Source organism: Papio anubis, chromosome 5, assembly GCF_008728515.1.
Source record: "Papio anubis isolate 15944 chromosome 5, Panubis1.0, whole genome shotgun sequence".
Classification (NCBI taxonomy): domain Eukaryota; kingdom Metazoa; phylum Chordata; class Mammalia; order Primates; family Cercopithecidae; genus Papio; species Papio anubis.
The window spans coordinates 69,544,404-69,571,110 of record NC_044980.1 but is presented as its reverse complement, the minus strand read 5'-3'; the positions used below and the strand labels follow the sequence as shown (position 1 = coordinate 69,571,110).

The following is a 26,707-nucleotide window of genomic DNA, read 5'->3' as shown; positions in this document are numbered from 1 at the left end:
CCATTCTCCTGGCTCAGCCTCCCGAGTAGCTGGGACTACAGGCGCTCGCCACCTCGCCCGGCTAGTTTTTTGTACTTTTTAGTAGAGACGGGGTTTCACCGTGTTAGCCAGGATGGTCTCGATCTGCTGACCTCGTGATCCGCCCGTCTCGGCCCCCCAAAGTGCTGGGATTACAGGCTTGAGCCACCGCGCCCGGCCTGAAGTTTTAACATACTTTTACATTTTTCCATCAAAGCCTAAGCTAATTGGTATCTATTATCCTTTATATGCTTCCACCTCTAACTTTCCCACCTATGGAATGTTGAGATAATTTAGAATTTTAGATTCATGCTTTCATTTTTTTATTATATCCACCAATAATTTAGTTATCTGTAAATTTTATTAATTGTTTTTCTGATTTTATCTATACCAAATTTTCCTTCTTAGAGTTTTATCTTTGGTTCTTCCGTGTATAAATGTAAGTGCTCAATAAATATTTGTTGAACATAAATTGAATGAATCATCAATTGCACATATTTTAATATTTTCATTTGTTCCTCAAGTCTTGGTTCTGTTTGGTGAATCCAATGCTTCCTTCAGTGTCAGTTCTCTTCAAATGTCTGGCATCTTCTGATCTGGGGCTCATCTTGGTGTTTGAGACTTGCTTTTTGTTGGTCATTCACTGCAGATCCCCATGTCAGGAGCCAGCATTAAGAAACTGTAGAGAGCAATGGAAATGATGCCACGAGGGAACCAGAGTCTTTCCTTCTCAGGCTGGGGACTCTCTATCCCTTCTTGAGGTCATTAGCTGTCTTGGGTACCGGCATGCTCTCCTGCTATCAGCATCTACACTTGCTGCTTTAGGGAAGGGCCATACAGTTCTGCTGGTCCCAGCCTGACGATTGTTCACTTTGAAGTTCTTCTTTTCCTTGCTGTCCCCTTTGCATGGAGCAAACCTCACGACAGCTCCTACCTCTGCTGCATCCCCCAGTGTTTTGTGGGCTGTGATCTTCTCCCAATTTGTTTCTCAGTCAATCAAATTCTGTCTGTTCACTTCATGTTAGGAGTTGTTCAAATTTCTGGTTAGTAGATGGCATTTTTATTGCAAATGTATTTTTTAAAAGTTATTACTGTAGTTAATTTCATGTCAGTTTTGGAAAGGGGATAAGACAGCTGTGCTCAATGATCTTGATGCAACTGTTTTCACATTATGCTCTGTTCATCCATTCATTCATTTAATTACTATTTTCAGAACAGCTTCTATATAAAAATATTTTTCTCGGCTGTGCACGGTGGCTCATGCCTGTAATCCCAGCACTTTGGGAGGCCAAGGCAGGCTGATCATTTGAGGTCAGGAGTTCGAGACCGGCCTGGTCGACATGGTGAAATGCCTTCTCTACTAAAAATACAAAAATTATCTGGGCATGGTGGCACATGCCTGTAATCCCAGCTACTAAGGAGGCTGAGGCAGGAGAATTGCCTGAACCAGGGAGACAGAGGTTGCAGTGAGCCAAGATTGTGCCACGGCATTCCAGCCTGGATGACAGAGTGAGACCCCATCTCAAAAAACACAACAAGGCCGGGCGCGGTGGCTCACGTCTGTAATCCCAGCATTTTGGGAGGCTGAGGCAGGTGGATCATGAGGTCAGGAGATTGAGACCATCCTGGCTAACCTGGTGAAACCCCGACTCTACTAAAAATACAAAAAATTAGCTGGGTGTGATGGTGGGAGCCTGTAGTCCCAGCTACTCCAGAGGCTGAGGCAGGACAATGGCATGAACCCAGGAGGCGGAGCTTGCAGTGAGCCAAGATGGTGCCACTGCACCTCCAGCCTGGGCAACAGAGTGAGATTCCGTCTCAAAAAAACAAAAAAACACACACACAACAAAAAATTTTTCTCTACCATGCTATCCCTAAATTAAGGTACTTAGGCTACCACAGAGTATAGGTTTGATGGTAACATGAATTAAAATGTTTATACCAAAGTGTTAATTTTTCCCCTTTGATGATAAAGAAGTTAGACAGCTATTTCCAATGTCACTTTTTATTTCTCCATTGTACAATGTAATATTAATATAAATCTTACAATAAACAAACATCCTGGCTTAAGTAAAAGTTACCACAAGGTGGTGCTGAGAAGTTAGCTTTCTGAAGATGGAAGAATCTTTGCTTTTAAATTTAAGTCTGATATTTTCTTAAGCTAATATTGGTCAGGTAAAGATCTCATTTGTATATATCAAAAAATCTCATTTACTAAAAACTTAAAATATATATTGTATAGTTTCTGTTTGGCCTCAATTTTCAACCTTTTTTTTTTTTTTTTTTTTAAATCACTGATGTTGAGGTTTAAACTGTTAGCTTTGGAAAGATCACTTTTCATGGTGTGGGCGTTTTATACCTAATCTCTGTGTGGGAGGTGCTTCCCAGCCGATTACTCAAACGGGCAAAAGTTTATCAGGAAACTGTGTTTACCCAGTTTTCCCATGCTGAAAAAAAAACAGCAATAGCAAACTACTCTTTCCCAAGCATTTAAATTAAAATGAGGTTGCTCATTACCTGAAGTATATAGGAAATCAAGCCTTAATCTTAAAAAAAAAAAAAAAAAAAGCCCATTGAACAGAAAAAATACCAAACTCATGTAGCTCTTCAACAGTTACTTTATTAAGCACCGTTTGGTACCTAACAGCCAAGTCAAAGGGCTGAGAACATTCCAAAGGCAGTCGTGGAATTAATGTCACCTTCGCTTCTTATGTCTAAGGGAGCACTTTCTGTGAAGTAGCAAGCCTCTTACCATACCAAAAGCTACAGCACACCTGTGCAGCTGAGTGAGGCCAGCAACGGAGGGGTTGCTCAGAGGCAGCTACCGTCTCATTGACCCATGTGCTCCTACTTGTACAAACAATATCACTTAAAGTCCAGGAAGCAATAAAGAAAGTTTTAAAAAATACCATGTAGTGTATATCATGAAAGTAGTAGATAGTAGTAGTTGTTGTTGTTGTTTTATCTACTGAACCAAATTTTTCCATCTTAGTCACATACCTCACTGCCAAAATCACATGGCATTAGTTTTTTCTACCACTTTCTAGATAAAACTAGTGGTATTAGTTTTTTCTACTACTTTCAAGATATACACTAAAAGGTACTATAGTAATGAAATGCAAACTTAAAAGGCAGCAGCTAAATTTATTTATTTATTTTTTTTGAGATGGAGTCTCGCTGTGTCGCCCAGGCTAGAGTGCAGTGACCGGATCTCAGCTCACTGCAAGCTCCGCCTCCCGGGTTCACACCATTCTCCTGCCTCAGCCTCCCGAGTAGCTGGGACTACAGGCGCCCGCCACCTCGCCTGGCTCATTTTTTGTATTTTTAGTAGAGACGGGGTTTCACCGTGTTAGTCAGGATGGTCTCGATCTCCTGACCTCGTGATCTGCCCGTCTCGGCCTCCCAAAGTGCTGGGATTATAGGCTTGAGCCACCGCGCCCGGCCCGCAGCTAAATTTATTTCAGCTTTCTTGGATCACATTATGTGTAGCTCATTTTGTACCATAACATGTGGGATGAATGTTTGTGTATCAAAGCCTCATGGTAGAGCGGAAAGACCATGGGACTAGAATCCAGAAGCCCTGAATCCTGGCCCCCAAACTGGTAAAACCTCAATGTGTGACTAAGAGCAAGTCACGTCACCCAAGCTTTCAGTTCCCTTATCTGTGAAATGAATGACTTAGACTACAATAACTTCCCAAGGCCCTTCCCGTTCTCAAGTTCCATGATTCTTCATTTAAAACATGTTAAATATAAGAGCTGAGAGGCCTGTGCTGAAGTTCAAGTCTGATACCGGTGTTCTTTTAACTTTCTTAGAAGTAGGGAAATAATTGACTTCTTTTGAAGCCATTGGCTGGCTGAATTCATAGTAGCACAGGTTCATTTCTCACACCTCCTGGTTTTTACTAACTGTGTGACCTTCGGCAGCCTCTCTATTCCTCAACTGCCTTGGTAATAAAATGGGACTAATAATAGTGACCACTGCACAGATACATTATGAAGATAAAATGAGATTATACCAGCACAGTATTTTGTGCAGTACCAGGCACATAGTTAAAAGCTCCATTTGTGTTAGCCTTTGTTCTTACTATTCTTTGTTATAAAAATGTGTCCTTTGTATACAAACGCTTAATGATAACCTATGAAAGTGGTTTTCTTACTTTTTCCAATGCCAAGAATCTCCCCACACAGAATTTCCCCACACAGACTCCATGTTTGAAATAGTTTTATTTACTGAGCCAAAATTTTCCATCTTAGTCACATATATCACTGCCAATATCATATCAAAATCCAGGGTTCTATACCTAATTTTCAGCCCCAAAGCAAAGGAATCCTGAGGCAGCCTTATCATAGGGAAATTAGTTTAGTTAAACCTCCTGAAGAGTTAAATATGCAAACTCCAGAGACTTTAACTTGGAATCAATGGCACATAAGCTGTATGAGGTAACAAGATGTGGTTCACAGACTCTTAAGAGCTCAGAATTTAGGAAGATAGGCACAACAGCTATACTAATTTAGGACAGAAAGAGGAGGAAAGGGAAGGGAATGGTTCAGAGCACAGAGAGAATTCTGAACAAGGAAGGACTTGAAAGAAATAAGCAGGTGCAACTGCCTCCCTCACCTTACTCCCAAATACTGCCATCTCCAGATATCCCTTCTGAGAACCTAGGAATAGAGCCTGTCCTTTGGGCTAAGAAACTGTCTTTAGAAATCTTATTTATAAATGCAAATATGTTCACTGTTAGAGATATAATCAATCTGATATAAGGGTTCAATCAGTTTCTTAGGGAAGGAAAGGGTTCTAAGGGAACAGAGTGTGAAGACAAGGAAAGTTACGCATTAATGCCTGAGGAGCAGGTTCAAAGGCCACCTGGGAAGCAAGACAGCCACCTGGCTGTGTGGGAGCTGGCTAGACGAACTCTCCTCCACAAAACTGCCAGGGTACTCCGACGGCTGGTGAAGCAGAAGTGGGTCTGCCAGAGCCATGGCATCACCATTGCACCTGAAAACATGGCGGCTGTGACATAGCTACAGTATCAGCAGCAGGAAGAGTAATCCTATCACAGAGGAGAGGCAGACACGGCTTCAGTTTGTGGCTGCCCATATAGAAGAATCTCAATGGTCAAATAAACCAGACAGCAAGAAAAGCAGAATCCAGTAAGCTAATAAGGTTAAATTTGAAAAACCAATATAAACACCCGACTTTTAAGAGGATTCCCTAGAGAGTGGTTGGTTCCACATCTTGAAGCAGAAATAATCAGGATAGGACCGGAACATCCCGTTGTGACCACGAACAAGGATATTTCAAAGAATGTCAGTTTCAAAGAATGTCAGGGACAAGGAAGTGGGCCAGAAAGAGCTCAGATTGACCAAGCTGAAACAATCTGGTTCATCAAAAAGAAAGAGATATTAATCTTGGTTAAGTCTGAGAAAGGCCACAGGTTCAAAACAATAATCAAGAGAATAATATACAACGTCCAAAAAGGAAGTTGTAATAAAAAAAGAGATAAATAGCGAAAGTGTATTTCTATTGACTTTAACAAGTTGGGGAGCATTATTAAAACACAAGTACTTTGTTCCTTCTATATCTGTTTTTTTTTGTTGTTGTTGTTGTTATTCTTTGAGATGGAGTCTCAATCTGTTGCCCAGGCTGGAGTGCAGTGGCGCGATCTTGGCTCATCACAACCTCTGCCTCCCAGTTCCATTCTCCTGCCTCAGCCTCCTGAGTAGCTAGGACTACAGGTGTGTGCCACCGTGCTTTTTTTTTTTAAAAATTGAGATGGAGTCTTGCTCTGTTGCCCAGGCTAGAGTGCAATGGCACAATCTCGGCTCACTGCAACCTCTGCCTCCCAGGTTCAAGCAATTCTCCTGCCTCAGCCTCCCGAGTAGTTGTGATTACAGGCACCTGCCACCACACTTGGCTAATTTTTGTATTTTTGGTAGAGACGAGGTTTCACCATCATGGCCAGGCTGATTTTAAACTCCCGACCTTGGCCAGGCGCAGTGGCTCACGCCTGTAATCCCAGCACTTTGGGAGGCCGAGGCAGGTGGATCATGAGGTCAGGAGATCAAGACCATCCTGGCTAACACGGTGAAACCCCATCTCTACTAAAAATACAAAAAAAAAAAAAAAAAAAAAATTAGCCGGTCGTGGTGGCGGGCGCCTGTAGTCTCAGCTACTCGGGAGGCTGAGGCAGGAGAATGGCATGAACCCAAAGGCGGAGCTTGCAGTGAGCCGAGATCACGCCACTGCACTCCAGCCCGGGCGACAGAGCGAGACTCCGTCTCAAAAAAAAACCTCCCAACCTCACATGATCTGTCTGCCTCAGCCTCCCAAAGTGCTGGGATTACAGGCATGAGCCACAACGCCTGGCCTATATTTGTTTATATATAGATATTTTTATACTATTTATACTACATGAAAGAATAAAGACCAGGAACTTTGAGTAAACTAAATAGTCCCAGAAAACAAAGGAAGTGCCCCAAGATAAGGAAGAACCAAGAAGCATAGGTGGTGACAGAAACACCGGGTAGAAAGAGGGTCTAGCACTGGTGGTCACATCCACTAACTAAGAGAAGGCAGGACTAGAAACATGATCTGAGACGATAAATCAGCCCCAAAGCCTAAGGATCACTGGATACAGTCAATCCCTTATCTCCCAGGGGATGAAAAACTCTAGAAAGCACAACTAATTAAAAAAAAAAAATATTTAAAAGGCATACATAAGCTTTTAATAATGTTAATGGATCAGGTCAATACATCATTATGACAGGACAATGGATTATACAATGCTGGTCAAGTGAGACTTAAGAAAGAAAATTATTTCAGGGTGATGGGGAAGTGGGGCAGGGGCAGGGACCAGACTGTAAATAAAAACCTACCTGAAAGCCAGGTACTTAAATGCGGTCTGATTGAAAAATAAAAAAAAAAAAAAAACAAAAAACACAAGGAAAGTTTAGCCTAATGCCTGTGGCCAGGGTCTGACTCACCATAGGAGAAGAACCCAAAGTTGCACCATGTTCTGACCCACAGGTGATCCATCCGAAACCCAGATCTGTAATCATGGCAGGTCTGAAGGGGTATTCTTTTGTTTCTGGTGCCATGAAGAGTATGTCAATTCTGGGTAGGTATCAAAATAACATAATAGCCTAGGACAAAACTAGTTATAAATAATAAACAAAATGAGTGAAACTTGCAGTATGGGCCTTACAGAATAGCTTCCACTGTCGTAAGTTTGTAATAACGTACCTGGGCATTTCACCTGCTCTTTAAGGTATCTGAAGAACTCAAAACGTTAGTTCTACTACATTATTTCAATTCTTTCAAGGAATTCACTTGCATGACTGTTTAAACAAATAACAGTTGTTTAATATCATTTATTATAAATCTTTAATAAAGTGGGCACTAAACCACATGTCAAAAAAGTTTCTTATCCTTGCATAAAAGGCCTCCAGATATTTTAAAAAAATTAGTATAGTAACTAGTTAGCAAGGCTCTCACTCTCGAACTGGTTCCTTTTCAAGGCAGAGGCTTTATAACATTCCAAAAGAAGCCACAAAAATAAAACATGCCATAGGCAGTATGCACTTTAAGTTCAAAGATATCAAAATAGTAACAGTGGTTTTTGACTTGGTGTTGAGATAGTGGGTATTTTAGCTTTTTCTTTAACATTCTTCCAGAATTTTCCATTTTTTTCCACAATGAGCATACATTACTTTTGAAAAAAATGAGAAAAAGACAAACATTTCTTTAGAAAAAGAATGATGTGGCCGGGCGTGGTGGCTGATGCCTGTAATCCTAGCACGCTGGGAGGCTGAGGCAGGCAGATCACGAGCTCAAGAGATCGAGACCATCCTGACCAACATGGTGAAACCCCATCTCTACTAAAAATACAAAAATTAGCTGGGCATGGTAGTGCATGCCTGTAGTCCCAGCTACTCAGGAGGCTGAGGCAGGAGAATCGCTTGAACCTGGGAGGTGGAGGTTGCAGCAAGCTGAGATGGCACCACTGCACTCCAGCCTGGTGACAGAGTGAGACTCCCTCTCAAAAAAAAAAAAAAAAAAAAGAAAAAAGATGCCATCTACCACTAACATGAGTCTGTCCACATTAGGTGAAGCTTGAGAATTTCCCCCCTTTGCTGCTGTGGTAATGTTCACGGAGTCTGGCTTGAGAACACCAAGCTAAACTGACACAGCGATTGGTGAGTGGTAGGACACGAGACTGGGATCAGAAATAAAACGAAAAGGTGAGGGGCAGGCAGGAAAAGGGAAACACAGATACAAACAGGAAGCAAGGGTAAGCACCCAGGAGAAGTTAGATTGTTAAGCCCAAATCATGATGACAGGGAATAGGAGACAAGTTTGGTCAGGGCTAAGAGCTAACTTTTAGATCAAGTCAGGTCCACAGGCTGGGGCAGGAAGAAGGGAGCGCCTGGCAAGCTTAACTTCCTAGAGGAAATTTCCTTGCTGGCTTCTCAGCTATAATCAGAATCTCTGACCTGCCTAATTACTCTACCAGGTAATAACAACTCTCAAATACAGTAGCAGTGCTGTATTTGCAACCAGGATATAAAAACTGAAGACATGTTAGTTCATTTCCATCATCACTTCTAACTATGCAGCAAGAGTATTTATTAAACCCACTGTATTTATTAGAGGATTGCTCCTCAGCTTCCAAATGTGTGTTGCACAACAAAACAGAATATCAGCCTCCTTTTGAGTGACTGACTGCATTTTAAATCACAGCAGGAACAAGTTTTGGTGGAAAAAGCTTCAGATACACTTGGGACTTCTCGGTTCCATAGTGAGAGGCAGCTATACAATAATTTAGAATAAAGAAAAGTGAGGAGAATGCTATTTACTAAATAAATACTGCTTTTGAAGATAAAATATCCTACTTAAGATCAGATCTGGTGAATGACATGCCCCAAGAGGGATCCCCTCCAGGATGAGTAAAAGTAATGCAGATGTCTAGGATGAGTAACTACAAAACACAGTCCTGGAAAATGTCACATCAATATTTGTATACAATTGGCAATAATAAACAAAAAGTTGTTTTTTCTTTGTTTACCAAGCCATTCAAGCCATTGTTAAAACCATGGCAAACACTCATGTAAGTCTAAGTGTAGCTCTATATAGCTCCTTTAGGAGAACCATGATATCACCAGAAAGGAACTTAGCATACCATTTGTTTATAAGTTCCTTAACATGAATGTCCCAGTTGTCTACTTCAGAAAATCAGTTGAAACTTACACAAGATAGCCCATGAGCATGTGACAGAACTAGAGATTAGCACTATGATGCACACATATAGCAATGGCATTAACTAGTGGTGGCTGGCTTAGCAGGTCACAGACCCAGTACTAACTACAGTGTTAAGTGATCATTCTAAGATCTGAAAAATATTTAATAAAGAATATTGGGCAACAGAGGTTGAAAATATTCCTCAACATAAGCACTTTTGCACAAGCAGCTTCTGGAAAACCTGTGGCACAATGATACTCTAGCCACATCTGAGAAGGCAGCATTGAAGTAGGTTTGTTTTTATCGTTGTTTTCTTTTTTTAACCAGTTGTTCTAAGTTATTAGAATAAAAAAAACCATAGCAAAGTCACCTACACTTGGTCTGTATTTCTAGCAACTGTCATCTTCCAAAGCAATCCCGTAAGTACTGACTAGGAGAAAAAGTCAAATTACATGACATAATCAAATTTCTTCTCTAGAAAGCCAACACCACCATGAATTATTGTAGAAGCATTTTCCTTTGGAGAGGAAAAGAGCCAGGAAGAAGTCAATGTAAACCTCTAGGCAGAGTACTCTGCCAGGAAAATGACTTCTAGTGATAAAAACACAAGGCAGATGTTCTGAAAGCAATTTAAAATGTAATCAGTCATGAAGTCTTCCAAAACCATTACCTGTGTACACTCAAGACAATAGCCACAAACTGGATTTTTAGAATAATCTTTGTTACCATCTAAAAATCAAATTTCTTCCAGGCCAATAAGATAAAATGTAATCTGTGAACTAGCAGAATTTCAGCATTTTCAAAATTCAAGTTATTGAACAACTGCTTTAAAATAATGAATGTGTCTTGATTTGACTAATTTACACCAACTACTATGTTTCTTCTTTATCCTTAGGGTACAAATTCTATTGAACAAAAGATCAAAAGAAAGTATTCTTAGCATTATATTTTCTTAATCTATAAGAATTGAACTAAATTATAATTTTAACTCATTAAACCAAAATTATAATGACTATTAAAGCTGCTGATTTGATATATCCGCATTATATTTGTAAACTAGGTCATAACTCAAGAATATAGTAGTACATTACAGTTGGATTTCTAGACTTTTCAACCTAAATTCTCTCTTTATTATATTTAATAGGTTTCATTCATTTTCTGATTTTCTAATTTGAGTTAGATTTAAAAATCAGAAAAACATTTTTCAAGTTCAAAGACTACTTATATGTGACCATTATTTTAATTTTGTTAGCAAATCCAAAACAATGGAATCTAATAAAAAGTTCTTCAAACTATTAAAGTAACTTAAAACCTCTTTTAAAATGGAAATTTTAGTTTTATTTAAATCTACTTTTTCGAGCGCCTTTTAGCTGCATTTTCTCCCTACCTCAGTGCGTGAATGCAATATATCATTCTTGGTATGTTTTTCCGATCATAGACATCTGTTGTTTCTGGATAAAATATCTGGAAAACAAAAGAAACAATGTTTATTATATGTTTTGCTTCTCACAAGTATTTTAACTTCCCAAAATGATCCTATTTTGATTGTCCTTGCTATCCTATAATTATTTAAATATAGAGGAACCTCTCCGCCATTGCTTCATCTTGCTGTAGATAGACCAATCACCCTATCTGGACCCCTGCCTGACAGCACGCCTAAGAGTGGTCCACAGGAGGATAGTGGGGTCCCCAGCCAGCTACTCCAAGAAGGCTGTGTCCTCAGTGTTAGTGGCAGTGTTTCATTTCACAGGCATGTGAGCACATGTGGGCTCTGCCTCCTATAGCCTTCACACTCCTGACTTCCCAGAGGTCCCATGGGCCTGAGAAGGGTGTCCTTTTTATTATCCACTTTATTGCATTGTTAAAATCTTGTCATATGTGCTCTGTACACATGTATACAGGCATATACAACACATACACATTTAAAAAAATCTGTTTAAAGTAATACATTTTCACCAAATAAAATCTGGAAAGTATATAAGGTGTGAAGGAAAAACACCTATGACCACACCTCCCAGATTGTCACTATTAGCAATTTTGTCCCTATTTTTCTTCTGGTCTTTTTTTCTGTATGTCTCTGATTTTTTTAGGTTTATATATATGTGTGCATGTGAAAACAAAATTGTACTTAGTGTAAACCTGTTTAAAACACTTAACAGAACACAACTATTTCCCATCCCCTTCATTATTCTATAAGATTATTTTTAATAGATGTATATGATTCTTTTATATTTTTGAACCATAGCTTAGACAGTTATCCATGATTGAACATTTGTTTTGCTTCTAATTTTTCCCTATTATAAGCCACCATGATGAATATTTCTGTATTTTCTGAGCATCTGATTATTTTGGATAATCATCTAAATATGCAATCACTAGACTGAAAGGTCTGAACATCAAAGTTTTGAATACACCTTCACACTCTTTTTCTTCTTCTAAAATGTTCTATTTTAGGTTTGGGGTACATGTGGAGGTTTGTTACATAGGTAAATGTGCGTCACGGGGGTTTATCATACACACTATTTCATACTCTTTTTCTTAAACTTGAAACTAACAGCCTGATAAGAAACAGATTTCAGGTCAGGTCCAGTGGCTCACGACTGTAATCCCAGCACTTTGGGATGCTGACATGGGCGGATCACCTGAGGTCAGGAGTTCAAAACCAGCCTAGCCAACATTAGCCAGGCATGGTGGTGCATGACTGTAATCCCAGCTTCTTGGGAGGCTGAGGCAGAAGAATTGCTTGAACCCAGCAGGTAGAGGTTGCAGTGAGCCAAGCACGTGCCACTGCACTCCAGCCTGGGCGACAAGAATAAAACTCCGTCTCAAAACAAAACAAATGAACAAACAAATCAACAAAAGAAACAGATTTCAGAGTGAGGCACCAAATTTCTCTGTTCCTAAGAACACACAAAAAATAATTAAGCTTGAGGCTTTTAAAATTAAGATAATCATTTAGATATTATTTACTTTAAGTAAATATTTTATAAAAACTGACATCAAAAACTAAAATCATGTATCATATGGTAGCACTTGATACTCAAGTGCGATTTCCTGTTGGTCATTGAGAAAAGCTGAGAAAAGAAAGCAGCAAAGTTACTTGAGCTACAAAATGTATAATTACTAAGTACTTAAAGAAATGGCAGTAGCCTAAGAAATTTAAAAAGCCTTTCCACTTTTCCTTTAACACATTTGCTACTAAAGTGTCAATGAGAAGAGGATCCCTAAATTCAGAAGAGTATTAGGTGGGCATGGTGGTGCTTTGGGAGGCAGAGGCAGGTAGATCACCTAAGGTCAGGAGTTCAAGACCAGCCTGACCAACATGGTGAAACTCCCGTCTCTACTAAAAATTAAAAAAAAAAAAAAAAGCTGGGCATGGTGGAGCACACCTATAGTCCCAGCTACTTGGGTGGCCGAGGCAGGAGAATCACTTGAACCCAGGAGGCGAAGCTTGCAGTGAGCCGAGATGGCACCACTGCAGTACAGCCTGGGCGACAGAGCAAGACTCTGTCTCAAAAAACAACAAGAAAGAGTATTACCGGTTTAAAGTTCTCTATGTAAGCAGAGAACAACTACAATTGCCTCTTCCCTTTTCTTTAAACAAGAACCTTTTATATTTATATTTCTCCTGGAAAGCCATTATAAATATCTTCCTTCAGCAAGGAGATGAGATCAATTTATCGTTCACCAGAATGTTTTATGCAGCATTGTATTTCCGGCATCTAGCATGATACTGAGCACAGAGTAAGCACTTACTATTGATAAATGAAAGGATACTAGTTAAATATGATACATCAAAGTCAACTTAGTATACAGTCTCTTGCCCCTGCAATGCAATATATCAATGACTTCATAATAAAAACCAACGTTAAAATAAAACCTGCTACATAACACCATTTGTTTAGCCCTAAATACACATAATTTGAAAAGGTTTACATCAGATCTATCAAATCTAATGAAATGATCTGAATTTGATGTTGCCTTATACAAAACAATTCTGTTTAAATTTCTTTTTTATTAATCTGTTTATCACCCAGTCTCTAGTTAGTAGTTGCTAAATCACAATCCAGAAACATGAATTATGTATTACAGCCAGTTCCTAGAAGGAAACAGCATTTAACGTTCTGGGCATTTTAGGAGAAGACAAAATAGTTTGATTAAAAATGGCAGAACAAAATTTAAACATTGATCATTTCAAGATAAAATGAGACTGGCCTAAAACAGATATGAGCATAATTATATTAAAAATAGGCATTAATAAATTACATTTAAGGAATCTTCTGTTTCTGTGGTGGTGGGTGTTTTTCATTGCACACCTGGCACAACAGAGGTCTTCATAAATCGGTAGCTTATCCTCTTGACCTCCAGCGAGACCACTCCTAAATAATTTTAAAAAAATAGCTGTACAGGCCAGGCATGGTGGCCCATGCCTGTAATCCCAGCACTTTGGGAGGCTGAGGAGGGCAAATCACCTGAAGTCAGGAGTTGGAGACCAGCCTGGCCATCATGCAGAAACCCTGTCTCTACTAAAAATACAAAAAATAGCCAGGTGTGGTGGTGCCCACCTGTAACCCCAGCTACTTGGGAGGCTGAGACAGGAGAATCACTTGAACCTGGGAGGCGGAGGTTGCAGTGAGCCAAGATTGCACCACCGCACCCCAGCTCAGGTGACAGAGTGAGACTATCTCAAAAAAAAAAAAAAAAAATAGCTGCACATACTAAGCAACATATAGGAGCAAACTATTGACCCAGATGGGTCTCAAGAGCCATATACAGAGTGGAACAATGTGATTCAAAGGATACCTGCTATATGATTACACTTATATATTGTGCTCAAAATGCCAAAACTATAGAGACAGAGAACATATTAGTGGTTGCCAGGGAACAGGGCTGGGGGAGGGATGCAATCAGAAGGACCACTCTTCTGTGGGTCTGTGTCTTGATTGTGGTGGTGGTTACACAAATCTATTCATGGGATAAAACTGCACAGAATCACACATACATGCACACACAAGCCCACTCACACAAACAATTGCATGTGAAACGGTGAAAATGGAAGAAGGTCTGTAGTCAAGTTTACATTAATACACCAACGTCAGTTTAACATGTACTGCAGTTAGATGTCGCCAGCAGGGGAAAGCTGAATGAAGGATACACATAAAAGTACTATTTCTACAACTTCCTGTGATTCTATAATTATTTCAAAATAACAAGTTTAAAAAATAGTTCTACAATTTTTATCAAATGTAATTATTTCCTCATTTCCTTCCCTTGCCTAATTCTCTCACAGACTTTAGGATGCCTGCTCTTCGAATTTAACAAGCACTGACTGTTTGCTGAGTAAATTATATTTAGGAGATCTATTTTAGGAGTAAGAGCTATAACCCCCTAGCCTTTACAAGTGATATAATGATTTATAATAATAATTTATAGGCCAGGCATGGTAGCTCATCCCTGTAATCCCAGCACTTTTGGGATGCCGTGGCAGACAGATCGCTTGAGCTCAGGAGTCTGAGACCAGCCTGACCGACACGGCAAAACCTTGTCTCTACAGAAACAAAAACAAAAACAAAAATTAGCTGGGCGTGGAGCAGCTACTTGCCCGTGGTCCCAGCTACTCAGGAGGCTGAGGTGGGAGAATCACTTGAACGTGAGAGGTGGAGGTGGTAGTGAGCCGAGATTAAGTCACTGCAATCCAGACTGGGCGACAGAGCCAGACTCTGTCTCGAAATAATAATAACAATAATTTACAAAAAAAAAATTTATAATAATTACAGTAATAAAATATATACTAATACAACGAGATTTCTTTCTTTTTTTTAGAGACAGGGTTTTGCCATGTTGCCCAGGCTGGTCTCAAACTCCTGGCCTCAAGTGATTCTCTCACCTTAGCCTCCCAAAGCGCTGGGATTACAGGTATGAGCCACCACAACTGGCTGAGACTCAGAATCTTTATGTATAAATAGCAATACAAGAAAGGGAGTTGGCTATTTTAGATAGCTCAACTATCTACCAGCTATAGCTTGTTCTGCCTTTATTTTGTACACACTTTTACCTGGCTACTCTCAAACTGTGCACATCCCTCATTCTGAGTTCTTGCCATATGTTACTTTGGATGGGTCTTTCCATATTTTTTAGTTCTCACATTTCTCATTTCTACATTAACATAACCCAGTCTCCAAAGTCATTGCTCCTAAAGAGGTGTTTGTGTACTACCTCTTTGCCTTTCCAGTTCAGGTTCCAGTGTGTGAAGGCTTACCTTGGGTAGACCAATAGACTCCATCGCTCTTAACCACTGGACAGTATTATCTGTGTGTCGAAAATGAAGGCCGGACTTCTAACATGAGGATACGAGGGAAAAAAGGAGAGAAGGAACCACACAAAAAGTGAGTCATTTGTAATAACTTTTTCCATGTACAGGATGCTTTTTAATTGTATTTCTCCTGGAACAGAGCTATTAATGTTCACATAAAACAGAGACACACGAAAGGAGGCTAGACTGTATCTTGGCAACATCCCAACCATCTGTGATGAACCATGAATTTCCATAATTCACACAATTGAGGTAAATTCTGAACTAGAATCTCCAAGACTGTTTAATGTCTAGCACATGCTTAAGGATGTTTGATGAGACACATGTACACAGGCGTGGGTGTGTACACACATACACACACATATGGTGTCCAGATTTTGACAACCATGGCTGAGAGGCCTAGCAACTTCAGAAAAAGACAGGATTTTTAGAAGACTACATTTTTAAATTCTAATCATGAATATAATATTTCTGCAGAAAACCTGGAAAATGTAGCAAAATACAAAGAGAAAAACAAAACATAAACCATCCTACAATTCAGAACTAATTTCAGTATTGATGCTTCTGTTTTAACCCCGATCTTGGCCTTGTATATAAGAAGCAAATCTTTAGCAGAAATATTTAACAAGATCTTTTCCTACCCCTACAATAAAAATAGTTTTTGTATATCTTCCATTTCTTCTTTATAGCCCTCATCAGATAGTCATTCCTTCTGCACAGTCTATAAGTATAGCATTCTTGCCTGTAGCTCATAAAAGTTTATCAGGAATGAACCATTAAGAACTTTAAAATGATCCTGTGTTTTTCACTAGTTAAATGCATAGCACAATGTCATCTATTTATTATACTTTTTAATAAATATATAAAACAATAACTATAGTGAGTTTTACCATATAACTAACATTCAGTAGTAGATAATCACACTCAGAAAGTTTGGCTCTTCCCACCTTCTGTTACCTTCCACAATCTAATAGTGTGTTATATAAAAAGTATTTTCATTGCTGTTAGAAATTATAGAGTATAAACAAATTAACATTTGACAAATGTTTATGCCTTTTTAACGGTGGCCACTATTTGTGATTGAACCATGTGTTCCAATCACTTTATGTAAATTATCCCTAATTTTCAAAACACCCTGAAAGGTAATTATCATTCCTACTTTTTTTCCAGTGTTCATAACAGCTTTATTTTAACAGACCCAGACTGGGAATAATGGAAATGTCCTTTAGTGGGTGACTAAGGTTAAATAAACTCTGGTGCATTCACACAATGGAATAAATTCCTATTTTTTAAAGATGTGGAAAGATAGGCCAAAAAGATGATGTGATTTGCCTAAAGTCAAGTAGTTGTCAAGTGGCTGACGTGGGATTCAAGACTACACCCCTCCGGATCTGAAAACTTCCCTATGCTGACACTCTACCAGAGAAGAATGCAGGACCTAGATTGTTTGATTATTCTTCGGAAGGCAAAAATTAGCTACTAATGAAGTGGGTAGAGGAAGGGAGAGTTGAAGGAAGGGAAGAAGGAAAAGGAATAAACAAAGTCCAGAGATTTGACAGGTCAGGCCATACTGTTTGAGTGTTTATAACTCTGCAAAAATTTGTTTATGCAAATAATTTTCAGACGAGGTCAATCTGTGACAATGGAAGAACAAGATAGAAACAATCCACAATGGAGTCTGAACCAAGACAGGTATGAGAACCCTCTGTGCCACAAAATAATGTCCCCCTCTTCCAATTAATATGAGCTACTCTGCTTTCTTTACTGACGACTAAGTTCCTATTCAATCTTCCCACCTCTTAGATAAAAATTACCAAGACACCAAATTGATCCCACTTCCTGACAACTCCCAAAAGAAAATGGGCTCTTGCTTCCCTAAATCCCTACTAGAATCACCCAGCACAAGACCAAATCTACTCATTTCTCTTCCCTGTGGCAATATGGGTATGCATTTTTCTTGCCCAACAAGTTAAATAAACCTAATCTTGTTTGACCACAGAGGGTTTCTGGTTTCCAAAACTGGTGGGCTCCAACAATCCCAAATCATATAACAAAGACACCCATGTATTTAGTGGTCTTGTTAGCAAAGTATCTCAGGAAAGATACAAATCTTTCTGAACCTTGGTTCCTGAGCCACAAAATGCTTCTTTGAGTTGCAGAGATTAAACTGAGAATATATGGAAGGTATTTAGTTGCAAAGTGCACCTAAGAATTCAGTAAATATTAGTTATTATAATTATTACACTACAAGATTAGGCTTGGAACTTTCATTTACATTTAAGGTCAGAAAAATGTTCAGTGCTTCATGTTAAGAGGCACTGAAGAAAAGGGTGGTTATCTTGGTCATATTTCTGCAACAAATGAAACGACAGATTTCAAATCTTTCATCCTTTTAAACTACCTGAGAATGCTGACTTCAGAACCCTACGATTCATGTTGGCATACTTAAGAAACACACTTTGGTTAGCGAATTGCAGCAATAACGTTGTCAGTCTACTGAGTTTGCTTCACTTAGAATGAAAATGGTCTTCTAAATAGGCTTGAAATAATCTCAGTCCACGATAATCATCTTTAACAAGTCTTTTCTTCCCACTCCAGTCCTGTATATTACTATTAGATGAGGTGACATGTCTACAGTCAGATTTAGCCAAGGGTTGCTGTTATCCACACACCTGATTTCTTTCAGGTATTGGACCAGGAAGTATATGTTGTTTTTCCACTGCTGAGCTATTACACCAGCAAACATGGTTCATCTAGTTTAAACTGCATAGATGAGGAACTACGTTGTCATCATTGGATGCTAACATCCTATGCACTGGAATCAAAACATTTTAAAACCAGGAGGTACTTTAGAAACCAATAACATTATCCAAATTTGCTTATTTTACAGATGAGGAAACTGAGGGCACAAGTCAGTAAGATGCTTGAGTTGACCTAACTAGTCAGGCTCAAGGTTAAGACTCCCTTGCAGAACCACATAATATTTGTACTTCAAGTCCAAATATTATGTTTATTTTACTGCTCAAGTACTTTAGAACAAACACTGCCTCCAATATTCATTAGATGCTCATGTCTGTCAGGCACCATGCCAAGTGCCCTGCATGGATCATTTTGTTCCTCACAATATCTCTACAAAGGCAGATACTGTTGCTATTACGTTGAGGATCCCTTATCTGAAATGTTTGGCATTAGAAGTGTTTCAAGTTTCTGATTTTTACAAATTCTGGAATATTTGCATTAGACATACTGACTGAGCACCCCCAATCCCAAAATCCAAAATCCAAAATGCTCCAAGGAGCATTTCCTTTGAGTGTCACGTCAATTGGAGCACCTTGGATTTTTGGATTAGGGATACTCAATCTGTATTCCCACTTCACAGGTGAGGAAACCGCGGCTCAGAGAGCCAAAGTTAATGGCGAAGCTAGACTCTGAAGTATTTTGATTCTACAGTTCACACTGCTAACCACTGTGTGCATGCCTTCCCTATCTAAGGCACACCTACATATTTGACAAGAATTTATTATAAACCTACAATTATCAAGGTGCTGTTCAGAGTACTATCTTTGAACCTTGTCAGACTGAAACCTCCCCAAGGAAGGCCCTTCCGTCCACTCCTCTTTCTCTTGCCTGCCCCAGTCTGCCTGGGACCACTTTCTAACCTCTCAAGTCCCCACCATGGAAACCTTCCTGGCCTTTCACCACCCAACAATCCACTTAGAATGGACAAGACTGCTCCCTCCTCCTTGGTCATCTCCCACTGTCCACCCAGTTGTCTTCTCCTCATGACCCTCCACCCATTTCTATTTCCTTTTCAGGATCCACCCTTGGTTTTCCCTCTTGAAGTAGTTCACTTCTTGTCTGTGCAGGCCACTGCCACCTGGACTGAATTATCCCCTCCCTGGACTCTGTCCCCTCTCATCCTCTTTCTGGTTTGTTCTCTGTATAGCAGCAACTGATCTTTCTGAAGCACAAACTGCACCATATGGCATCACAAGGCTTCTGATTGCTGTCCCCTCAACGTAGCATGAAATCTCAGGTGCTCCATGGGGCCTGCATGGCTGTGCAATCTCATCTCTGCTCTTCCTGGCGTCATCTTCCACCACCGTCCCTTTCAACCACTCCACTATGGCCAAGCTCTTTCCCTCCTTGTGGCAAGTCTCTCACAAATGAGCTCCCTCTCTTTGTACAGTTCTTCCTGATGCCCACCGCTGAGTGCACACAGATGACTTTCTTCTCACTCTTCCATCCTCAGAGTAAACTCCCCCTCAGAGAAGCCCATCTGCTGGCCGTTGCTATCTACCCATAACATTAGCTTTCGTGTCTTCCTTCAGATGCTTATCACAATTCACAGCTATAAATTCACTTAGTCCGCCTCCCCACCACCACGAAACCAAGCCCTTGCCTGCTTGGCTCACTATTCTACCGCTAGTGCCTAGAATAGTGCCTGACATGCGATGGGTCTTGACAAGTGTTGTATGGATGAATGAATTCTACCCTATATGTATTTCTATTGTGGTACACCTTTATCTTCCTTCCCTACAATTGTATTGCAATTTGTTATATTAATGTTTATTCACCTATTAGAGCAGTGGTTCTCAACTCAAACCTTAGAAGCACAGAAGAAAAGAATCACCTGCAGGTGAGTTATTAAGAGTACTGCTTCCTGGGTCAAGAGATTCTGCCTGACTCACTAGTCTGGGGTGGGACCCAGGAATCCAGTTTTTACACACACCCATTAGGTGGTTCTGCAGGAGGCTTGAGCACCATTCTTAGAGGAAGAGTGTCACACTCAGCATATTGAGTACGTACCAAATAAAGCACAGAAGGCAAGAAAAGGTATGGAATCCTTTGGCTAATGTGAAACTATTGTCATTCATTCCTTTAACCAACAGCTATTCCCCAAGTACCTACTATGGATCAGACTCTGCACCATTAACTGGGTATGGGGCATAGAGGCCCATATGGTGCCTGCCCGCTTTACAATACACTGTGGCATGTGCAAGACAGACTGTGTCAGGAGCTGCAGCACACATGGCATGGGCATGTAACTCAGACCTGGTGTGGACGGCAGAGGTGGCCATGGAAAAAATACTTATAACTGGAAAGTTGAAATCAAATACTCAGGACATCTTTCCAATCCTAAATTAATGAGGAACCAGGGTTGTACATTAGCTGGCAGACAAAGAGAATGGGGTAGCACAAAAGCTCCTGTCTGCCTAACTGATAGTCATCAAAGCTGCCAGTGCCAAGGCTGACATATTTTATGGCTACAGTCTAGGCAGATCCTGCAGCGAGAGCCTGAGTTTACTGAATTCATGGTTTCCAGATGGCATGAGGGGCTAGGGCTGGGTTATTGAGTGTTCCCTCATGCTTCAACATCTTTGCCTTAGTCCCATGATTTAGCTCTCCTTGCAAAGGGCTATGTGATATGCTTCAGTCCTGAAGAATACAAGATCAGGAAGTTGAGTTACCTATTTGCTAATATTTATCTCCTTTCATTTTTGTATGAGAAATGAAAAGGCCCTAAAATAAGATTTTATGATTACAAGGCAAATCACTCAACGTTTCCATCAAGAACACTAGGCACTTCCATGGATTTAATAAAGAAAAAAACAAACAAACCTCTTTCTGCAGTCAATCCACAGAGGAGTCCTTTCCATTCATCTTATGTTTTTTTCTCTTAACTGAGCAAGGAGGGGCTCCCACGCCACAGCTGGCCACGGTTCCCTCCTGCCGTGCCTCCCTCCTTCCGGCCCCTCTCCCAGCATCACCTCTGTGCCACCCGGCCTTCCAGGGATCTGATGGGGCAGGGGTGGCCTCCCTCTTGTGATGTTTCACTTGGGCATGTATGTCATCACCTGCCTATGCCCCACAAGTATTTTATTCCGTAACCAGAAATTGCAAATATTATTTCTCCTGTCCCCATCCTAAAGAGAAGTTGCTATTCATTTAAATAATAGGATCTCTGATGCCAGGAGGAGAAGGTACCTATTTAAGTTGCCATGAGGCAACTGCCCATGAGGGCCCCGAGCTGGTCTGGAAGGACACTCCTATATTCAAGGTATACAATATTCCAGGAAGAGAAAAGAACTGGCTCACACACTGCTCTGAGGCTCACTTCCATTAAGGGCCTGTCTTCCCAGCTTGATTCTCACAGTCCAAGAAAGCCAAAAGAAAATCTGTAATTCCCTTTCAGTCAAGCTGGAGCCTACCCCAACTACGCTTTAACTCTATCATCAAGTCTACATACGTGTTGGTACTGACAGACCTAGATCTTGATTATAACCAAAATAAAAGCCATGAAAAAAAGACAAGATGTAGTGTAAAATGTGAACCAATATTTATGTTGTGGAGAGAGGATACAGCTGGTCTTTTTCTGGGCTTCTCTGAATTTCTAAAAATATTTCTCAAAAAAATTTTCTAAACTTTAATTTTAGCTGACTAAGTGATTGTTTTATTAAAGTCCTGTGGAAGGTTATAATGAGCTGGAACTCTGGAGTGAAACTTCATGAACACAAATTTACTTTAAAAAATGTAAACGTTTTTATTTGTAACATTATTCAAAGCAAAAACTTGTGCTCGGTTACCTTTTTGACTAGACTAGAAAAACAGACTCAAAATAAATTTGACAAGTAATCTTTTCTACTGTTAACCTTAAAGATTATTCAAACATTCTACCTGTATTTAATGTACATATTTAAAGAATATATTTTGCCTCAAGAAGTGAAGGGTACTATGAATTATGCAATAAATGGGAAATAATTCCTTTTCCAACCATACTCAACATATAGCTGTAAGAGAAATAACTGTTCAGAATACTTGAAAATCTGCAGATAAAAAATATTGATATACAGAACTGAATGCATTAAACAAATAAAGATCAAGTTTCAAAGAAGCTTTAGAAACCTTGACCTGCAGCAGACAAGAGGTCACAAATTGCAGAATAGAACACCAGACATTTAAAAACTCTGTTTTGAAGATACATTGCTAATGGAGGAGCCTTCTAGGTTGGCGTTTGCTTTTTCTTTTTCCTTTTCCTTTTGAATATATAAGTTCAAATGTAAAAAAGTAGACAGAATAGTATAATGAACTCGTATGTAACCATCAATCAACTCAACAGTTATGAACTCATGGCCAGCTTTTTATCATCTGTCTACCTTCCCGTCAATTATTTTGAAACAAATCCTAGATGTATCACTTTATCTTTAAATACTTTGATATGTATCTCTAAAAAATCGGGATTTCTATTACTATAAAATTGGTGTTTGATTTTGTTTTCTTCTCCTGCTTCTTCCAAATTTAAATAACAGTGCGGTTTTTATTGTTGAACTTTCTTCTTCTTCTTCTTGCTATTATTATCTTAGAAACAGGGTCTCACTCTCACCTAGGCTGGAGGGCAGTGGTGTGACCATAGCTTACTGCAGCCTTGAACTCCTGGGCTCAAGCAATCCTCCTACCTTGGCCTCCAAAAGTGTTGGGATTATGGGCAAGAGCCACCACACTCAGCTGTTGTGATGTTTCTAAAAGGGCTATGATAGATTTTTATTTTCTGATGCTTCCCTAATTAGTCCTGAAACAATTCTTAAAACTAGTTGTACACAAAATGGTTAGTCATATTTTGTTTTAAGCATCAAATGGAAAAGAATGCTTGGCTGATCATTCGACCTTCCTACTTGTTTTATCACATTGGCCCTAACTCTTTAGGGCCACAAGTTCAAGTGAAAAAAGGAGTGGTAGCATGCCCCCACTTTTACCTTTACTGGCACTAATAAAGTCAAAACTGACTTCCATGAAGGAATAATTGGGGGAGGCACTGGGAGGCCCCATAAGTCAGAAGTCTCTCAGCATCAGACCAGAAATAGAAACACTTTGCTTTTTAAAACTGCTGCTGCCTCAGGAATGCTATTAACAGGCTCCAAAGACATCCCCCAGCCCCCAAAATCCTTACAGAAACACTAAAAGAAGGGAGAGGATATGAAATACCAAACTTTCATTTTTAACTGGAAGCCAAAACCAATTAGATCTTAGTTACCTTATAACGTGTTTGTTCCACATCATAGATCTTTTTCTCTGATACCATTTTCGGGGCAAAGAACTTGGCTAACTTTGCAAGGTAAACTCCATTCCGGAGCCCTTCTTCCAGTTCAGTGGTTGGTGGCAATTCTTCAACTAAGCAAACTTCCATCCACCTAAAAAGATTAAAAAAATATTAAAGTGACTCCAGTTGGGTAACTTTCTGCAAATAAAGGCATTCAGCATTTCGCTGTGTGTGCTGGAGACAAAGGAAGCAGGATCTGAAACATCTTTAGGTGTCACTGGTGGGAAGGGAAGACATTCTGGATGGAATGAGGATTTCGAACATGAGATGAACAGGGGGAATGAAAGCCCAGAAGCGCTGAGCTCACTCCCATGCCAGAGCTCATCAACTTCACCTTTATCTGAGCCTCTGCCAAGTCTCTTTTTGTGCCAAAGAAGGAAAAGGCCAAACCATTTTGTATGGGCGGAATTAGTCCTGCTGACATTAAAGAAAAAATAATTCCAAGTTTATGAGACTTCGGCAGAGGCAATTCTTTTAGGGGCTGTGCCTTGGGGAGTGCACAGTCCAAAGTACTATAAAATCTGCAGTTACCTCAGTCCAGGAATGACTACCAGGAAAGGTAGGAAGGCATGGAAAAGGGGCATCAGAATTAAGTAAGCAGACAAGGCTTCTTTAAATAATACAGACTCCTTTTTCCAATACCAGGAACTTATGACAACACACTTCTCTTTTTTTGGAAGATACCGTACTTACTGGGTTCTGAAAAAAATATTTTAGACAAAGATCAGATTAAACCTTAAGATGTTGTGCCAGTATTGTAGAAAAGACACCAAGGTCATTACTGGCTCAAGGACTTACAGTGGAAGAGGAGACAGGCCAGTTCACATGTCACAATGGTGTGCTGAGGATCTGCCAGAGTTATGAGGATATTCCTTTCTCAAGTAATTATTACCTACTGGAAGATTCAAGATGCTGGTGTGCAGTTCCCAGCCTCCCTGTCACCCAGCTATTGATCTACAAACCCAACTATTAGCGTGAGCACCATATCTATAGAGACAGTCTCCTTAGAGGATCACTAACACGATAGCCACTGGTCCTGCCAACACTTGAAACACAGTAGAGCACCGTGCCCCAATATTAACAACTGATCCCAACCCAAGCTGCCAACACTATAATATGTCTGAACCACTTGTAGCTCTGAATAACAACTTTTAGAAGTTCAACAAGCCCCTAATAAGTGGTTATTACTGACCACTTATTAGGCATTATAGAATTGGAATCCAGTAGTCCCCCGTTATCCAAGGTTTTACTTTCTGCAGTTTTAGTTACTTGAGGTCAACTAGGTCTGAAAATATTAAATGGAAAGTTCTAGGAATACAAAATTCATGAGTTTTAAATTGCATACCATTCTGAGTAGTGTGATAAAATCTCATGCTGTCCCACTCCCATCCCTTCCTCATCACAAGAAGGGTAAGTGCAGTACAATAAGATATTTTGAGACAGAGACAGAGTCCACATTCACAGAACTTTTATCATAATATATTGTTACAATTGTTATAATTGTTCTGTTTTATTATTAGTTACTGTCGTTAATCTCTTTCTATGCCTACTTTATAAATTAAACCTGAGCATAGGTATGTATCTATATGCAAAAACAGTATATTCAAGGTTTGGTGCTATCTTCAGTCTCAGGCATCCACTGAGGGTCTTTCAACATATTTCCAATGGATGGGAAGGGAATAGTATATATGATAAAAATAGAAACATAAGTCTTGCCTTCAAAGAGCATTCAATATAATTGAGAAGGCCACACAATTCTAAGGAAAAGCCAGAGAACCATATGACAGGCTATGATGTGCAATGCTACATGGTAGGATATAATCAGAAAAAGTTTGGGAGTAAAGGGGAATCATTGGGTTATCACTGCAGCAATCAAGGAAAACATTAAAAAGGTGGTAGAACCTAGACTTGGCCTCGAAGAATAGAGTACAGTAAGTCCTCACCTACCTGGAAACTATGAATTTAAGCAAAATAATGTATAACAAAATCAATTTTACCATAGGTGAATTTCTACAAACGAGTTACACTGGGCGCTATGGCTCATGCCTGTAATTCCAGCACTTTGGGAGGGTGAGGTGGGAGGATTGCTTGAGGCCAGGAGTTTGAACCAGGCTAGGCAGCACAGTGAGGCCCTGGCTCTTAAAAAAAAAAAAAAAAAAAAGAGCCAGGCACCTTTGGTCCCAGTTACTCAGGGGGTTGAGGTGGGGGGATTGCTTGAGACCAGGAGTTTGAGGCTACAGTAAGTTGTAGTCAGGCCACAGCATTCCAGCCTGGGCAACAGTGCAAGCCTCTGTCTCTAAAAAATAATTAAGTTCCTATTGCATATTTCTGGCCACAAAAACATCACCAAACTTCTAAATAAAGACCAAAACACCTCAATGTTAAACAATGAAATAAATGTGAGCTATACATACAATTAAGAAAGATTAATGTAAACTTTTAGTATAATGAAGGGACTGGAAAAATACAAAAAGTAAGATAATTCTTCACCCTCTTATTCCAGTTCAGGGTCTTGGGTGGCCGGAGCCTATCCCAGCAGCTCAGGGGTGGCGGGGTGAGGGGCACTAACCCTGGACAGGATGCATTCCCACTGGAGGACACACACACCCCCACCACACTCACTCAGTGGGGACAATGTAGCCACGTCAGTTAACCTAACACGCACGTCTAACGAGTGCCCAGAGAAAACCCACGTGGACCTTGGGAGACCACACGAACTCCACAGTGGCCCCTTCTTTTTCTTCATCAACATTATGAAGAAATGACATAGAATGAAACGACATTATTGGAGGACCTGCTATAGCTGGAAAGGCAGGGAGAGAACCCGAAGCTGGGGAGAACAGAAACTAAAGGCATAAAAGAAACATGGCTGACTCACGAAGAAAACCCAGGAAGACAGTGGGCCTTTGGGGCTCACAGAGAGAAAAGAGCAATGAAGCTGGGCCTTCACTGTGAAGCTAGGCTCTGGAAGGTCTAGCATGCAAGGACAGGTGTTGACATTTGTAGCCACAAGAAGCAGGGAGCTCCTGGCGGCC

General features: G+C 40.0%; 1 protein-coding gene across 6 annotated transcripts in view; it reads right to left on the bottom strand.

Moving 5' to 3' along the window:
• Positions 1–26,707, bottom strand: part of IQGAP2 (IQ motif containing GTPase activating protein 2) — a 311,257-nt gene that overhangs the window by 125,018 nt on the left and 159,532 nt on the right. For 4 of the 6 annotated variants that reach the window (XM_031666244.1, XM_031666249.1, XM_031666246.1 and 1 more), the window contains 3 exons: positions 23,607–23,763; positions 15,521–15,598; positions 10,649–10,725 (listed from right to left, as the gene is read on the bottom strand). In XM_031666244.1, coding sequence (XP_031522104.1) covers positions 10,649–10,725; positions 15,521–15,598; positions 23,607–23,763 — 312 coding nt within the window. Of the gene's footprint in view, positions 1–10,648; positions 10,726–13,527; positions 13,608–15,520; positions 15,599–23,606; positions 23,764–26,707 lie in introns of those variants that run through there. The other 2 variants (XM_031666245.1, XM_031666250.1) reach the window with 2 other exon arrangements.